Source organism: Vulpes vulpes, chromosome 13, assembly GCF_048418805.1.
Source record: "Vulpes vulpes isolate BD-2025 chromosome 13, VulVul3, whole genome shotgun sequence".
NCBI lineage: Eukaryota > Metazoa > Chordata > Mammalia > Carnivora > Canidae > Vulpes > Vulpes vulpes.
This window is the reverse complement of record NC_132792.1, coordinates 60,074,660-60,093,483: the sequence shown is the minus strand read 5'-3', so window position 1 is coordinate 60,093,483 and position 18,824 is coordinate 60,074,660. Positions and strand designations below refer to the sequence as shown.

The 18,824-nt window shown below is 37.9% G+C and overlaps 1 protein-coding gene and 1 non-coding gene across 19 annotated transcripts in view; both read right to left on the bottom strand.

The window, feature by feature from the left end:
- The window catches only part of NCOA2 (nuclear receptor coactivator 2), a 296,781-nt gene that overhangs the window by 99,294 nt on the left and 178,663 nt on the right, over window positions 1–18,824 (bottom strand). For 14 of the 18 annotated variants that reach the window (XM_072734542.1, XM_072734551.1, XM_072734540.1 and 11 more), the window contains 2 exons: window positions 13,433–13,537; window positions 10,392–10,564 (listed from right to left, as the gene is read on the bottom strand). In XM_072734542.1, the coding sequence (XP_072590643.1) occupies window positions 10,392–10,564; window positions 13,433–13,518 (259 nt within the window). In that variant the 5' untranslated portion in view covers window positions 13,519–13,537. Of the gene's footprint in view, window positions 1–10,391; window positions 10,565–13,432; window positions 13,538–13,766; window positions 13,984–14,937; window positions 15,201–18,824 lie in introns of those variants that run through there. The other 4 variants (XM_026012367.2, XM_072734553.1, XM_072734543.1 and 1 more) reach the window with 4 other exon arrangements.
- LOC112932720 (small nucleolar RNA SNORA72) lies at window positions 1,496–1,627 on the bottom strand. Its single transcript, XR_003237539.1, has one exon. It is a non-coding gene; the product is annotated as a small nucleolar RNA SNORA72 (small nucleolar RNA).

Below are 18,824 nucleotides of genomic sequence, written 5' to 3'. Positions count from 1 at the left end.
TGTTGAGCTACTTGCTTAGCAGGGAGTCTGTTTCTCCTTCTTCTCTGCTCCTCCCCTACCTGCCTTTGTACTCGTTTTCTCTCTCTCAAATAAATAAAATCTAAAAAAAAATAAAAAATAAAAAAGGGAGGGAGGGAGGGAGGGAGGGAGGGAGGGAGGAAGGAAGGAAGGGAGGGAAGGAGGGAGGGAGGGAGGGAGGGAGGGAGGGAGGAAGGAAGGAAGGAAGGAAGGAAGGAAGGGAGGGAGGAAGGAAGGAAGGGAGGGAGGGAGGAAGGAAGGATCTCTCTTTCTCTTAAATAAACAAACGAACAAATAAAATCTTTATTACAGAAAAAAGGAAAAAGAAAACCCTAGACTACAATAAAAACTATTAGAACTTAGAAATGAATTCAGTTAAGTTGCAGGATACAAAATTCTGTTCCATTTCTTTACAATAATAATGAACTAGCAGAGAGATAAGTTGAGACACATCCCATTTACAATTACATTAAAAAAAACCCCCACAAAAATAGCTAAAATAAATTTAACTGAGGAGGTAGAGACTTATATATTGTGAAAACTGTAAGATATTGACAAAAGAAACTGAAGATAACACAAATGACTGGAAAAATCCTCACGGACTAAAAGAATTAATATTAAAATGTCCATACTACCCACAGTAATCTACAGATTCAATGCAATCTCTATCAAAAGACCAACAGTATTTTTCATAGAATAAGAGCAAATAATCCTAACATTGGTATGGAACACAAGAAACCCCCAATAGTTAAAGCAATCTTTAGAGGAGAAAGCTGGAGGTATTGCCACCACAGATTTCAAACTACACTGCTGAGCCACAGTAATCAAAACAGTATGATTGTGGCACAAAAATAGACAAACAGATCAATGGAACAGAATAGACAGTTCATGCTTGTACGGCCAATTAATCTATGATAAAGGAGGCAAGAATGTTTAATGGGAAAAAGTCTCTTCAATAAACGGTGTTGGAAAAATTGGACAGCTACTAACAAAAGAATCAAACTGGACTACTTGCTTACTCCATACACAAAAAATAAACTCGAAATGGATTAAAGACCTAAATTTAAGACCGGAAGCCATAAAGATCCTAAAAGAAAACATAGCCAGTAAACCCATGGACAGTGGTCTTATTAATATTTTTTTGGATCTATCTCTTCAGGCAAATGCAACAAAAGCAAAAAATAAACAATTGGGAGTACATCAAACTAAAAAAAAACTTTTGCACAGGGAAGGAACTCATCAACAAAATGAAAAGGCAACCTACTGAATGGGAGAAGATATTTGGTTTCTGGACTGTTTTTAGTTTTACAATTCATTTAATGGCAACTGGCAAATCAACAAACTAGCAACAGTTATCTTCAAAGGTTTTATGTTAGCTTTGCTGTCATTTCTCAAGGATGATCAGATATCTAGTCACAGACATTTCTCACACAAGATGCATCATATAAATCAGACATGGAAAAAAGAATCAGACTTGGTTTATCACCAGCATTGATAAAACCAGACCTAGGGAAAGAACTAGGTCTGGGGACACATGCATAGTCTCAATATAGTGAATGTTTAGCCTGCCCTGATTATTACAAAATCAGAACAGCGAGAATGTTCACAGTGGGAGAAGATACTTGTAAATGATATGTCATGACAAGAGGTTGACAGCCAAAATATGTAAAGAACTCCTACAAGTTAACACTAAAAGCAAAAAATCGTTATAATTACCAAGTGGGCAGAGGACCTGAATAAATGTTTTCCCAAAGAAGACATACGGATGGCCAAGAGGCACATGAAAAGATGCTCAACATCAGTAACCATCAGATAAATGCAAATCAAAACCACAATGAGCTATCACCTCATACCAGTCAGAATGCCTAGTATAAAAAGACAAGAAATAACAAGTGCTGGTGAGAATGTGGAGAAAAGAGAATCCTCTTGCACTGTTGGTGGTTATGTAAATTGGTACAATCATTGTGAAAAACAGCATGGAGGTTCCTCAAAAAATTAAAAATAGAAATACTATATAATCCAGTAATTCCGTTGCTGGGTATTTACCTCCAGATAATAAAAACACTGATTCAAAAAGCTGTATGTACCTCTACGTTTATTGCAAACAATAGCCAAAATATGAAAGCGACCCAACTGTCCCATTGATAGATTAATGGATAAAGGGGATGTGGGGTGTGTATGTGTTTACACCATACACAATAAAATATCACTCAGTCATAAAAGAGTATGAAATTTTACACTTGAAACAATATAGACAGACCCAGAAAATATTATCCTAAGTGAAATAAATTAGAGAAATGCAAATACTACATCATTTCACATACATATGGAATCTAAAAAATAAAACGAATAAACAAACAAAAACCAGAAACACTCGTGAATACAGAGAACAAACTGGTGGCCAGAGGGGAGAAAGGAGAGAGGGGAATGGGAGAAATAGGTGAAGAGGATTAAGAGGTACAAACTTCCAGTTATAAAATAAGTCATAGGAATGAAAAAGTATAAGTATAGGGAATATAGTCAATAATATTACAATAACTTTTTATGGCAAAAGATAACTACACTTCTCATGGTGAGTCATTTTATAATGTATCATCACATCACATCAAATCATGATGCTGTATACCTGAAGCTAATATAATATTGTATGTTGACTATACTACAACTAAAAATTAAAAATAATAAAGGGGCAGCTGGGTGGCTCAGTTGGTTGTGTCCAACTCTTGATTTTGGGTCAGGTTGTGATCTCATGTTTGTGAGATCAAGCTCTGTGGTGGGTGCTGCACTCAGCATGGAATCTGCTTGAGATTCTCTCCCTCCCTCTCCATCTGCCCTACCCCAACTGAAAAATAAATAAATCTTTACAAAAAAAATAATAAACTAAAATCTTAATCTTACAGTAAGAGCCAGTTCAACTTTATTATCCTCCTGGAAGCTGTATCAGCATTTGTCATCATACTTATTCCCACTGTCCCCTGTAGTTCCTCAGCTGGTTATCTGTAAGGTGATGTCATACCCCGCCCCCCCAAGAGTGAAAGCTCCAAGGAAAACAATTTTTTGATTTTTTTTTGATTACTGAATTCCAACCTAATGAAGAACAATGTATCTTGCATGTAGTATTCACTCAATAAAACATTTACTAAATGATGCTTGTTCTTGAATGAAATCAACACACACAGTGCAGTGTCAGAATTCCTTTTCATAAGACTAGATGATGATCAAGAAAAGAAAGGATGTCTACTTTCTCTTAGAGTATAAAGCTAGTTTAAGTCTTAAAATTATAGCTCATATCATAAATTGATATAGTCCTAAAGCATTAGGGTACATTAAATCTTCTTCATTTGAAAGCTGTTAAACGAAAAAATCCCCCTCCATATACTTAAGAAAAGGGGAGGAGCCTAAGAAGAAATGAGAGCAAGCATTCCACCCCTGCTCGCTCATTTTAAGGATTTCATTAATAATGAGAGCCATGAATCCACATGAAAATATGAAAGTGCATTATATATAGATCAGTAGAAAAATATCTTTATTAAAAATTGCAATACCAAGGACATAATGCCAATCATAGATTATATCATCAACGAAATAAAGCCTAATTTATTACTACATGTATGGAAACATGTAATAGCTTCAGATCTTCAGGAGTAAGCTCCGACCAGCCAGATTGTTTGCTGTGTTGAAGTAAATATGGATGAAATAAAAACTGGCAAGACTCTGCCCTGTTTAGTTCTGCTTAAAGCAAGATTCTTGAAAATGTCACTCCAGTAACAGGGGCAAACAGAAGCCAACAAGGTCCAGCAGGTGCAGTAGAGTCTGAGGGAGGGATCCAGATGTAGTCACACCAACACATATTTTTGTGTATTTTTTGTCTGTCTGCATAGTTTGATAGCTTTTGTATACTTACTTCTATATTAAAATAAAAAGAATCAACACTGTAAGAACTTTAATTAAAGCTTAAAACTGAACAAAGAAAATATCTAAAATCTACTTGTTTCCTTATCAGTACCGAGTCCTCAGGAAGAAAACCTAGATCTATTTAGATGATGATTTCAAGTACAGATGTCAGAAGCAATAATAAGAGAAATTACTACTACTCAGTAAGTCTTTCTATGTACCAAGTACTAGATTAAATCTGTTATATATATCAAACATATCACAACTTTAGATAGTGGGTATTATTATTTTATTATTATCTTCTTTGTACAGATCTACTTACATGTGATCATACAATTGGAGAGGAGAGAGACTGGAAATCATTTGATTTTAATAAAGCTCATGATCTTAATGAATTTATCACGCTGATTATTTTAACATATCCTGCCAACTGGGTTTGGGGCTTTCACAAATCTACTGTGGTCTACTCTGAGGGCCTGCTTTTACATCTGGCTGGCTGACTTTGGCCATTTAATTATCACCAGCACTTCTAGAAGATAACAATACTAAAGAAGTTGACAACTGAAATTCAAAGTATATGTAATGAATAAGGGACCATTGTTTAAAAAAGTTAAATCATATGTCATTATCAGTCTCCCATTCATTCTCCAAATAATCAAGTCTGTACTATCATAAATATTCACCTGTAATCCAAAACACTGTCTTCACTATGTGAGTATCTCCAAGGGCATGTCCAAGAGCTGTTGAGTTCCCTAACCTACCCTTTCCAGTAAGCTGGAGGACCCTGCCATCACCCTAAGATTATATCACATACTATATAACCAAACTAGAAGCATCACCCCAAAAGCCTGATTTATAGATATCCTACTTCTGAAAGACGGTATCAGAGCCCTTTTGCTTACTTTGCTTCATGACAGCTATTAGCTGAAGCTCAGGCTTCAGCTTTTTTTTTTTTTTTTTAAGATTTTATTTATTTATTCATGAGAAACACACAGAGAAAGGCAGAGGGAGAAGCAGGCTCCCTTTGGGGAGCCTGATGAGGAACTTGATCCCAAGACCCCAGAATCATGACTTGAGCCAAAGGCAGATGCTTAACCACTGAGCCAACCAGGTGCACCTCAGGCTTCAGCTCTGAATGATAATTTCCATCACAAGAACTTCATGCATTTAACATGGGTAAAAAAAGAATAAGAAAGAAAAACTAAATTTTAATAGGCTCACCACATTAACTTTTGTGGGCTAGAACCAGGTTCCATTACTGTTTTCTTGAATCCTTAAATAATCCTGTTAGTTTATGAATACTGACTCACCTACATTTTTTTTTTCTCACCTACATTTATAATACAACCTGCCCACTTCCATGGTTGCAAGTGGTGTACTGAGAAATGCTTAAAAACCCAGCTCTTTGGGGGAAAAGTAGTAAGCATCATGAGGTTTACTACAAATTTAACTAGTATAAAGGATGTGCAGTATATAATCTATAAATGATAATACAACATTCTTTATTGTCCATTCCATATAGCCAACTGATTCTTACATAATACTTCTATTTTTGCCAAATCCTTGTATTGCAACCAACTTCTGGTTATAATGGATGAAAAATAGTTCCAATGTGAATATTGGTTGAAGTTTTCACTTAAGTTAATGAGTAAGACAAAAGTGAAATAATGAAAATGTATGAAGATGCTGTATGTAGAAATATAATTGTCAATCTGTGAGTGACTTTTTTTTGCTAAACTGAATATTCTCTTTTGTGTATGCATTAACAGCTACTTAATGTTAAAATGTCAGATGGTTTAAAAAATGTCAGATGGTAATTATTAACATTTTCTCATCCCCCCCCCCAAAAAATCTCCCTTACTTTTTAAGTCTAAAATGACAGCTAACAAGACAAAAAAAAAAAATCAAGCTTTGATTTATAGAGTTTACCAGATTTGCAGGGTGTCAATACTGTCACCAAGGCTGATTTCAAATATAACCTGAATGTAGACTTAGGAAGACATGCAGAGTAGCCACCATACATAGTATATCTATCATGGAGATAGATACAAGGCACAAAGAGCCTCTAGTGCATAGATAATGGCAAAACGCAATAGATTAGAAAATGATAAATTTTAGTCTTCCTTGCCTTTTTAAATATCATTTAAAGTCTATATAATTTTTAATTATGGCTGTATTCATCAATTGGCTCAAAAATTCTTGAAACTGAAAAACTGGTTTCACTGGTTGATATGAGTTGACTCTAGCATACCACTGGTCCTCATCTTCTCTTAAAATACTTATTTTTTAAGTTATTTTCAGTATTAGAGAAAATTCGTAAGTATAAAAGCAACCTGGAATTCCAACGTTCTCAAAATGGCATGAAAATTAAAACTGTACTGGGTGACAGGCACTAAGGAGGGCACTTGATGAGAGGAGCACTGGGTGTTGTACTATATATTGGCAAATTGAATTTTTTAAATAAAATATTTTTTTAAAAACCTGTATCATTAATCACAATGAGAAACCAGGACAGTCTTTCAGACAGCCTGTTTCAACATGAAAAGTCCCCCCAAATCTAACTTGTACCAATATAGATTTTTGAAATGTGCACCTTTTCATTCTTGTTATTCACTCATCAAAACTACTTGTAGAAAAACAATAATGAAAGGTTGAAACCAATTCTCTATTAACTGATAAATACATCCTGTATTCAAATATGTTTCACTAAAGTAGTTTTAAATGAAGCAACAAATATTTTCTAAATAATAAAATCATATAAAATTAGTATTTTAAGAAAAAAAAATTATGCCTAAATTGGGGTTAACACAGGAGATGTTACTGTAAACAGGGAAGTAGAAATGTGTTTTTTGGTACTCCCCTAAATGTTTGTTACTTTACACTACAGTTTTATTTTACAAAGAATTTTTTAAAGATTTTATCCATTTATTTGACAGAGAGAAAGAGAGAGCGTGCACAAACAGGGGAAGTGGCAGACAGAGGGAGAAGCAGGCTCTTGGCTGGGCAGGGAGCCTGATGTGGGACTCGATCCCAGGACCCTGGGTTCATGACCTGAGCTAGTGTCCGGTTTAAGTACACACTCCTATCTCTCTGTTCTGCTTCTGCAAGGTCCGCCGCAGTGTGCATGCCCCCGGGGGGCCAGCGCCCGGCCAACGTGTGCCTGTAAGGTGCTATCCGCAGGAGGATGCCTGCTTATTTACGTAGCTGCTAATTCTCCCTCCAAATCCCATCCTTTAGGCCATTTAAAAATATCCTTTCTTCTATTTGCAAAGTGAATGGGAACTTGAGGAACAGGTGAGGAGAGACAAGACTTGAGAGAAAAAGTCCAGCATGCCTGGCTCATGTACCTGAGCCTGACACTGGAGGATACCCTGATTATAAGCCCGGCTTTCCCCGTGTGGATTCTAGAGTGCGGCACCTCAAGCAATCCAGTTTCGCTTCTCTAGCACAATTATGATTTCATTCAGTCTGAGACCTGCGACTGAAATACAAATGAAGTTTGGAAACGTCATAAAGATGATGGATGGACTTTATTTATAAAACCAAAAGGGGGATCTGTTAGGCATGAAGAATGAGAGAGAAGGGCTTGGGCCTGACTTATGTGTCGCTCTTAAACCACAGCTGGCTCTCAACCACGGAGACAATCAAGATGGCCCAAACAGAGCTGGCAAGGGTGTGGTTTGCAAAGGCTATACAGAGTTCTCTGGCATCAGAAAATTTTACTGTCTTCAAATCACCCTATAGGAAAGGACATTCATCACCCACTTCCCCACCGTTTTTATTTCCCATTTTCCATCTGAAGGAAGAGCTCAATGAAGACCCCAGCACATGTGAAGAAAAGGTGACTTTCTGTTTAATGAGATATTTATGTTTTTATTTTTTATTTATTTTTAAAAGATATTTGTTTATTCATGAGAGACAGAGAGAGAGAGGGAGAGAGAGAGAGGCAGAGACATAGGCAGAGGGAGAAGCAGGCTCCATGCAGGGAACCTGGTGTGGGACTCGATCCTGGGTCTCCAGGATCACGCCCTGGACTGAAGGTGGTGCTAAACCGCTGAGCCACCCAGGCTGCCCATGTTTTTATTTTTTAAAGATTTTATTTTTTCATGAGAGACACACTGAGAGAGGCAGAGACAGGCAGAGGGAAAAGCAGGCTCCCTTTGGGGAGCCTGATGCAGGACTCGATCCCAGGACCCCAGCATCATGACCTGAGCCAAAGGCAGCTTTCAACCACTGAGCCGTCCAGGCGTCCCAAAAAAGATATTTATTGAATACCTAACCAGTCATTGTGACAGGTAGTTGCTGGGGGCATTTACACAGCTCATAATATCTTCAACAACCAAACAACCTCAATATAGTGATTGCTAAATTCTGTATAAGGAAACGAGTTTCAGAGAGAGAAAATAATTTGCCCTGGTTCAAAAGAGTTTGTAAGTGGAAAATCCAGGATTTATACCTAGCTTCTGTCTGATTTGATCCTGAAGTCCTGCTGCCTTTTTTTTTTAAACAATTTATTAAACAAAAAATATCTTTCAAATTAGATTAGAACATCAAAGAGCATCTGTGTTTTTCATTTGGTTTTTAACTTCTGCTTCCCTTTTCAAAACATATTACTTTTCAAATTAATAGAAACATTATTATAAGAATAAGACATGACAGGGTGTTTATTGCTGCTGCTTCTTGGGTGGTTGTGGTATGCAGCCTTATGATTAAACTTTCAGTAAAAGTATGGCACAGTCCCAGCGTGACACATCTTAACGTGTTTTATAGTTTGAAGGGGGAATTACCAAGGTTTTGCAAAACTTTAAACCCTTGTGCAAGACCTTGATAGTAAAAAATATATATAACTGTTTTAAAGTGCGAAAGTCCTGCCTAAGACGCAACGTTCACAAAACTGTATCGTTCAAAATTTTCAGCAACCCTGAAACAAGCAGCTTGATTTCTCCACTGCAATATCAGCAATTAGAGATACAGCAACTTCAAAGCACAATGAAATTTTACCCAATTATTTCTCCTAAGAGCCCTAGGAATATTATTCTATCCATTTGCTGATATGAAAAACTGGAAAGATACAAAATTGAGATTAAATGGAGTTTTTATAAGCAGCAGATCTCAAAGGGAGAAGAGGGAAGAATAGATGAAGGGAGACTGAGGTAGGCACTGCAAGTAGAAACTCACTGAACGCTGAGTGCTGAATGAGAGGAATTTTGGTGGAGAAATTGGGAAATAAAGACTGATTTTCAGGGATCCCTGGGTGGCTCAGCGGTTTGGCACCTGCCTTCGGCCTAGGGCGTGATCCTGGAGTCCCAGGATCGAGTCCCACATCGGGCTCCTTGCATGGAGCCTGCTTCTCCCTCTGCCTGTGTCTTATGAATAAATAAATAAAATCGTAAAAAAAAAAAAAAAAAAAAAAGACTGATTTTCAGAGTAGGCTGGTATTAGAAACTGTATTGTGTATGTCATGCGTATATTTTTAAGTTCTTAGAAGATAGCACTGCATTTGTAAAACTGTTTGATATAAAACTTAGCTTACTAGTAAACATAGGAAGATGAAAGAGGCTATGATGATAATATGCAAATGAGTAGCTAGGATTTTATGACAGATGGGAAGTTTCAGGTCATATACCTACACAGGTGAAGACATTATTTTTCTAAAATCTGCCTCGTTTGAGTATCACATAAAAGGTAGATAAATAAATGTACTGAGGGGATGCATTCAAAAACAGATTACAAGCGATAATAATCTCCCTAACCCTGAAGGAAAGTAGCGTATGAATACTTCAGGAGCATATATTGGCTGTGAGCACCCAGACACTGTTCATACTTGCCTAATACTGATTTTTTTTTTTTTGGCACCACAAAGTCCAATGTGTTTTTTAAAATATTATTTTCTTAATTTTTTTTTCCTTCAAAGAAGAGAGGCAGAAAATGATCTCAGAAAACCCCAGGAAGAAAGCTGTCATGTTCTGTGTTTCAACTTCACAAAAGAATTCTGACTAGAGGCTTGAGCCTTTCAAATCTCTTGTCATTCAGGATATGAAATTCTAATCTAGCGGCGTGGCCAGTTGAGGCTGAGACTTAATCAAATATGCTGACTAGCTGAAACAGGAGGTGGCTCACTTCCTTACTTCTGGTTTCCATCTTTAGTTGCCTCCTCACTTGCAAATTATGACAGTCACTTGCTGTGCAAGCAATGAAAATTCCAAGGTAGGGGAGGAGAATCAGTGGGCACCTAATTGAGTTTTACTAGATGAAAAGTTACATCACCCTGCCTCACCTCAGTCTCCTCTGTCTTTAGGGAATTGCTGAATTTTATATAAAGCCTATTTATAAACCACTGCAAGTGATACTTGCATTCATCTTGCACTGTGACATCATTGCCTCATCAATAATTTAAGCATAAGAAATGGATTAAAGGGACTTCTCACACATGAAAAACAGAAACCAGCTAAACTCTCCAAAATATTCAGTCCTCTTACCTTGTTCTTTGATCTGACGAATTTGCTTCACAGTTTCTTTTAAGATTGCACATTTGTCAGGTTTGAAGTTAAAGTTGTCTATATCATTAAAATTTGCAAAAATCAGCTCTGCAAGTTCTTCAATATATTTATTTTCCTGTTCACGATTACGTTTCTCAGTGCTTCTCTTGGGACTAAAAAGAAGATACATGTTTTTTTATTATGGAATTTGAAAAAAAGCTATTACAAAAATGTAAGCATATTAAACAAGTTCTAATACAGAGACAGCAAACAAAAGTTACTTACATAAACATGAAAGTACTTTGGGAAAAAAAAAATGTTGCACTTTTTTTTTTAAATCAAACTCACTCCAGTACGTAGCTATAGATTTACTTGTCTGATCATTTGTTCAATGTGTGTCATGTCTCCCACTGACAGTAAGCTTCACAATGACAGGGATCAGGACCATTCGCTCATCACTGTGCTTAATACAACACTTGGCAGAAGTAGGCATCAAATTTATTGTTGAATACATAGAGGAAGGTTTTAGAAAGGTATGGGAGATTATGCTAAAAAATTTTTAATGTACTTAAGATTAGAAGAAGAAAGGGAACTTAACCTAGTTATAATAGGAATAAATAAATTGCAGGGATTCCTGGCAAAGCATAAAAAGATAAAAATAAATCTCCATAACTTCATAGACTTCTTTAGGATGTTGGTAACCAAGTCAAACATTATCTTTTAGATAATGCAAAAAAACCACAATCCAGCCAGAAACAAAAGCGAAACTGACCTAGGGTATTTGTTAACTGTCCAAGCTGAATGACGTGTAAACTATACACAAATGGTCCAAGTTCAGCTAAAGTTTTTAAAAAGTTAATGGAAGGGAAAAAAATTGGCAAGATCTTCTCATTTCAATTTGACAAAATATCAAGTTCCCTTTGATAACAGCATATAGCTTTTTTCTTTTAATAGAGGGCTCACTAACTGACATTCAAGCAATACATTAAGTAAGAAAAGTAGGTTGTTTATGTAGTTTTCTGCATTTTTCATGTTGTACAATTTGTACATAATACCAATTGACAAAAATTTGTAGTTTATAATAGATTTCCATCTATTTGCCTCTAAGTGTTAGCTTTATTTTCATAAATTAATAAAGCTAAGATAGAACACAATTTCTACATTTCACAGTGGTTACACCGTGTGTTCAAGATCACCCAGGGAGTTACTGGTAGAGCAGGGACTAGAATGCAGTTTTTCTAGTCTCATTTTGATTCCTAGATTCTACCTCACTAAGTACAGGGAAAGGCAAGGAGTGACTAGAAGGCACAGAAGAGCCAAGTTCCCATTGTGGGAACTCTATCCCCCACCCCCAACCCCTCTCTAGCACTCCCCCAGCCAAAAGATGACTAAACACAGGACAAAGAGGTGAGAAAGGGGAGCCGTGTTACAAAGCCCCAAGAGCGCCCGCTTGCAAGAGGGGTTCAGAGATTCTCCACTGCCACATGATACCAGCGCAGCACCAGGTAAGAGAACAACAGCCTCTACACTGAACAGTCTCCCCTTTATCCATCTGCCTCCTCCAGTGGGCTCCTGAGCATTACAGGCAGTTTGACAGACAGAAGGTGTTGATAGCCAGGAGGTACTGGGGAATCTGGAGGCCACATACTGGAGTGGAGGGTTGGAGTCCGGAATGCGCACAGTAGTGATTTCCTAGACTTGTTCTGCTTGGCAGCTAAAAGGGGAAAAGGGAATATAAAATATTTTTTGCTCTTTCTCCTTCTCTTCCTGTCTTAATGACTTTTCCTAGTCGTCTTCCTTGTTATTCTTCATCTGATCTTTTTGCAGGCCATTTAATAGAAGCTGCTGTTTTTACTTAACTTTTAAAATCATTTATATAAGTAATCAAAAGAATGAAGTCTCTCCTCTCTTTGTCCCCTATTAGCCTAGCTCTCATCCCCCAAAATGGATTAACAACTCTAAAGTATTTCTTAATTATCCTAAAACAAATGATTTATACAAAGGGTGGTACTCCATAAACATGCTTCAAAACTTTTCTCTGGGGCAGCCTGGGTGGCTCAGCGGTTTAGCGCCACCTTCAGCCCAAGGTGTGATCCTGGACACCTGGGATGGAGTCCCACATCAGGCTACCTGCATGGAATGGAGCCTGCTTCTCCCTCTGCCTGTGTCTCTGCCTCTCTCTCTCTCTCTGTCTCTCATGAATAAATAAATAAAATCTTAAAAAAAAAAAAAACTTTTCTCTGTAACAATATTCTTAAGAGATTCTTTTTATATCAATCCATTAAGTGTCTTCATTCCTTTTCCATAGCTGTATTGTATTCCAGGTTATGGAGGTATCATAGCTGTTTAGATAGTTCCCTACAAACATTTGGGTTTTTCTTAATCTTCTGCAATTATTAAATAATGCTGTAGTAAGTAAACTCAAGTGTCTACCATTTTACATGTGTGAAAGTATACTGCTGGAAAATTCCTAGAAGTGGACTGCTAGTTCAAAGAGGATATGCATTTATAATTTTACTAGATACTGCTAAACTATCCTGCATGGAGATGAAAACAACTAACACTTCCATCCATAATATATGACACGGAACTTGCTTTAAATTACTTGTTTTATTCACTGAAGGGCACAATCTTTTGTCACCAACTCAAAAAATGTTAATAAATAAAAATAAAACTCAGTGTAAAATTAACAGCAAATTCTACTATGGGATCTTCTTGTCTTTACGACATCCTGTGAATCTAACAGAAAAAATATGGAAGACTCAAAGTTATATAATAAACCTGCTTTAATAGTCAAGTACACAGGAGACATCAGAAGGAGCATATAGCTTTCGTCTTCTTATAAAAGAATAACAAACCCTGCAACTGATTAGCATAACCAAAATGTAAGCTAAATGATACATATTCAAAGGTTTAACTGCTAAAGGAGAAAAAACAAACAGTATTCGATTAGGTGTCAAGTCAATGCTAAAATATTAAAGAAGCATGCATATGTGGCTTTCACAGGCAGCACTGATTCTGCTTCTTGGCAAGAATCTAACCTGGGTCCAAGCTGGTCAGGACATTCCTTGCGCTTTCTTGTCTCTGCCCTGGATGGGTCAGAGGTATTTTCTCCCATCCCACTCATCTTGAACACATATCAGCAACTAAAAACAAGAAAGGGGGGGAGAGAATGGAGCTGATGATAAAGTGCCAGATCAATTTACCAACAATTAAAGAACTTGAACTTCAATCAGAAATTTGACAACAGTTATTAACACATTGTTTTGATTAATATGCACATGTCACTGTTAATGAAAGGGCTCAATTTTTTCTGACCTTGTTTAAAAGTGAAGTATATGTAAAGGTTCACGTTTCAAAAGCAAACAAGCCTACCTCCTTGGGCCCAGGCTCTTTAAGCAGGCGTTGTGTTTCGGCAGCACCATGAACTACAGCCGGCTGGCCCCGGGGTTTCTGCAGCCAGCCTTCAGTTTCAGGAGTGATCTTGCACCACGGGGAAACTACAGGTGTTGTAAGGGGCTCCTCCCAGTCTCTGTTTGGGGTTGGCCAATGTGAAGTCTGTGCTGCAATAGCTCACCCATGACAGACGGCCCTGGGAAGAGGCAGTGCCCCACCACTAAGTTGAATGTTTCCAAATCCGCTGGGCTACGTCTGACCCGCTGGTCCGGGCCCCCGCACAAGGCCTCCATAAGCAACGCTCCCCAAAGGGAGGATGTTCGCGCCTCCCCGTGGAGTCTCCCGTTCCCTCCACCCCTGCGGCAGCTGCGGCTGCTCCGCCCTCCCAGCCCGCTCTCCCCTGCAGCTCGCCTTCCTGAGCACACCTCCCCTCGGTGGTTTCCTCTCTCACATCCTGCCGCTCCTGATGCTCCCTCCCTCGGCTAATTCTAGCTGCTATCACCCGAGGTCTTAAAATATACTAAAAAAAAAAAAAGAAACAAAAAAAAGAAACAAAAAAATCCTGCAGGGAACATTATTGACCCTAACGAAGGAGGCCAATTACTGGCTCCTGCTTCCTGAATTCCTTCCAATAAGAAAATGAAAGGTTATTTAGCAAGGGAATCAGTGTGTTCCCATTCGTCATCATTAGTAAAATCAAAATAATATTTAAATACACAAAGAACAGAATGATAGAGGTTTAAGTTCTAGAGAACTAGACAAAGGGACTATAACAAAGATGCTGAGGGGAGATGGTTTGGTCGTTTAAGCACAAGGTGCTTAATAACTGCTTAGCAAAAGAAAAAAAATGCTGCCTAAAAAGACTAAGTCAGCATTTAAAAGTCTTTCTTAGAGTTCCATCCAGTTCTATGCTACTTCCCCCTTCCTTCCATTTCCCAGGCTTCTAAAAGTCACCTTCACCCTCCTTTACTTTCTGTAGTGGCCTTTTACTTTCTGTAGATTGGAAAAATCAGACGGAAGGGCCAGACAGTGGAAGGTCAAAGACTTAAGAAAGATGTCAGAATAACAGGTTCATCAAGAGCAAGGACAAAGAGGAAGGTGGGCTAAGAAAACACCACCCAAGACCCATCACTGTATCACCGCCACATACCTATCACACTGCCCAGCCTTCCCTCCGTGTAATCCAGATGCTCGGGCTCCCTACAATCACTTCTTCTGGTCACACCTCTGATCCAAGAGTGCAGAGAAATTAATTTTTTTCAGAGTCATGTGTAAGGAGGATGAAGAAACACTGTATCAATCGAGGTAGGCTGCACCAATCACACATGATATTCCAGAGGTCGCATAGGAGGGGACAATTCTGAAAGCTAATGCCTGAGCTTCCTGCCGGTGGGAGTAATGTAGCCAAGTCCCAAGGTCCTGTACCGTGGGCACAGTTTGGGGCTGATAATAAAATATAATCTGTATTTGGTTATTCATATAGCATTTACTTCACACTAAGCAATTTTTGGACTTGATTTAATCATCGAAACAGACTAGGAGAGGCAACTGGGGAGAGAAGCTGCATTTACGTAATCCATGTCCAAGCTCTACCACTTGGTTAGTTGTGGGACCTTAAGAAGTTACCTCTCATGGCTTACTTGCCTTTTCTGTTCAGTGGGGACAGTCATTAGCATCTCCAGCCCAGGGGAGTTAAGCAGTTTAGCAAATGCCAGAGCTGGGATATTTGTACACAGGGTTACACACTCATACTCTTAATGGAGACGTTATGGCAAAGGTCTCATCAAATAAGCCATTCTTCCAGTGATCACATAAGCACAGGTCAGAAGGGAGAAGCAGCAAGATATGGATTGCATGCGTTTCTGTGCGGGACTCCCCATTCATTCGTCCATTTATCCATTCATTCAAAGACTGCTTGCTGGTATGAGTCAGGATCGGTGCTCGAGAAGCACAAGGAGGAATGATGCTCTCGAGATGAACACAACGTAAGAGGGGAGACACATCTGTACATGGGAAAAACCGCAATAGGTAAAATCGGTAAAGATATCGTGTAACTGGTGCATACTCCCGAGTACTGGAAGGTCCAAGAAAGAACACTTTGCTGGCTGGGATAGGGGCACACTGAGCTGGCCTGAGGATGGCCTTCGAGTTCTAAGGGTGAGGAAGGGGGCCAGGGCATCACAAGAGGTAGAAGAGGACAACGGAGAAGCAAAAACCTCAACACCAAAACCCTACGCAGATGATACTGATGCACATTCCTTCTCACTATTTCTCTGCAAACTTGGATTCTCACGGTTTCACTCATGAGAGTGTAAGGAAAAACATTACCCATCTAATCTAAGTAAGCTTTCCACAAATGAACCTCCAGGAATTTCACTGTGGAAACAGTATTTATTCTATGTTTCATAAAAATTCAAGTAAATTTTTATCATCAAAATGTAACACTCAATATTCAACAAAATGCCCTATACAGCAGTTACATGGATTAAGTCTGTTGATGAAAACGGCTACTTGCCCCCCCACACAAGGTATCACTATTTATATTTTATTTTATTTTATTTTTTTACTATTTATATTTTATTTTATTTTATTTATTTATTTATTTATTTTTTTAATATTTTAAAATACAGTACAATCAGAAAGATTAGAAAGCTTTTCAAAACACAATATATTAGTGATTATCTTACTTAAATCTATCCTCAGTTTTGGGATTTAACATTAGCTTCAGCCATCATCTCTCTTAAATATCCCAAAATATATATACTAATAATTATAATGTTGTATGAGGGGACAGAACTGATGATATATGTCAACTAAAGGGCTGGAAGGAGATAAGGAGCAAAAGCAAGAAGCTAATAATTTCTGGTCTAAGTATAGAAAACCATTTGAGCAGATTGTTTATATTTGTGTCTACTCAATACTGGCTCACAAACCACTCTATTTGTAACTTTAAAACATCATTAATTTCCTCTTTAAGTTATTTATGGGCTAAGTTTTCTCTTTTATTATTATGTGATGGTATCTTAAACACATTTCCTCAAAATAAAACAAAAATTAACTTTATGAATTTCCTTGCTTCTTATTTTCCTGTGTCTACCCCATATGTCCACTTTTCTGAGCAATTTTCCTAGGGCTATGTATGCCCAGTACACACTGCCAACCAACCTGTAAACCACCAAAGGAAAGAAAAAAAGAGGGGGTCTGTAGGAAGTAGGGACAGGTGGATGCACTCTGCCAGTCATGGCCATTAGGCTGGGGATGCTCCCTTTGAACTACTGCTCATGAACCAGGGGGAAAAAAGACAAGAAAGAAAGGGAAAAAAGGGAAAAAGGAAGGAAGGAAGCAAGCAAGCAAACAAACAAACAAATTTAGGGCTGAAGCCTAGAAAGGAGAAGGGTGGTGGTGCTGATGGGTGGCAAGTAGTTGGCTCCTGGGAGTCTCTCTCTTGCCTGCCACAGGGCCAGAAGAAGTATATGAAATTCTGGAGCAGATGTGTGGATTTCCGCCCTGGTCTTTAGTGGATGAACCAAATAAGTAACAGTGAGCCTCATTAATGAGGTGCTCAAAGAAGAGAAGTGTGGTGCTCTAATCTAGAGGACTCTGACTGATACTCTTCATGCCCTAGGTGAGGATCAGCTGGCAGCAAGTGTAAGTATTTCACACTGGAACATGCGCTGGGGCTAGGTGAGTTCATTTTTTCTCCCACTCAAAGTGACACAGAGAAAAACCAGCAATACAATGATAGATTTGATACATAGATTTGTGACTACTAGTGTACACTTAGGCACAGAAAAATAATCTAAAATACACTCTATGGATAGATGAGTTTTAATGCATTTCTGTAGATCAAAGTTAAAAATCCATTCCCAATAAAAGGGTAAGTAAGGGATGAAAAATAAAGGGCAGCACTGAAGGTTTAGAAACCTTATTTTATTTTGTAAGTGGGCCTAAATTAGTAAGTTTCTTAAAATTTCTACATGTTTTCAATATTCGCATGAAATTAAAATTCTCCAGCATTTCACTCTCAATTCTGAAACTGTTCAATGTAAATGACAAAAACTGAAAATGACACAAGTAAACTCTTGGGTCGTATCTGATGGTAATTACAGTAATTGAGAACAAGCCAGTTTCTACCAGATGTGGGGGGTTGTGAACGAACAAGTTTGGAAAAGGAGTTTCAATTTGTCCATTCTTGTTATCTGCAACAAACAATAGTCCTGCTCCCACTGTGACAGGACCTCCTCCCTTACATCCTCTGATACCAACTTGTATAAACTAGATGATAAAAGGTGTTACAACCACCAGAATTAAGGCTTGCCTTTTTTTTTTTTTTTTAAAGTAGCAATATTCCGGGAGGGGTGAACAATGCCAGTTATAGCCTTAGCCTAAGGACAGAAAGCAAAATGGAATGTTAAGCCTAAACACAAAACCTGTACTCTTCGTTCATGAAATTCATCAATATAACTCATCAGGTACCAAAGCTGTTGCTCACAGTAGTCTCATACCATTAAAGCCAGTTAATCATCCAGACTTCATGCAAACGATAATGTGCATTTTATCTTTTATCAGTACTGGCCATCTTCCAAACAAGGCCTGTAAAACTGTCAGATTTATTATATGTGGAACAAATTCAGTTAGAGAATAAATAAGGATAACAGTGTTGCTGAAATCCAAACATAATAAGTGATCAACATTAGATCTCTTTACTACTAGTTCCAAGAAATATTTTTTTAAGTTAGACCCTCTCTGAAATTCCTTACTTTGCGATGAAATTTATAATGAATTGATATACAAAGAGCTGTTGAAACAACTTCTCTTATCAACACCTACAAGAGGAGCCGATACCTGATAAATCATCTAGCTCTTGATATGAGACCAGAAAGGCTTCTATAGCTTCCAAGGTTCTTTCTGAACTCTCTCTACGAGAGATATATGACATTGCTGCATATTCTGTAGTCTGATTCTTCATATACTTTGTAAGACTAAGAAATACTCAAGTAATACTGCAACTGTATATAAAACTTCACCAAAATGCTT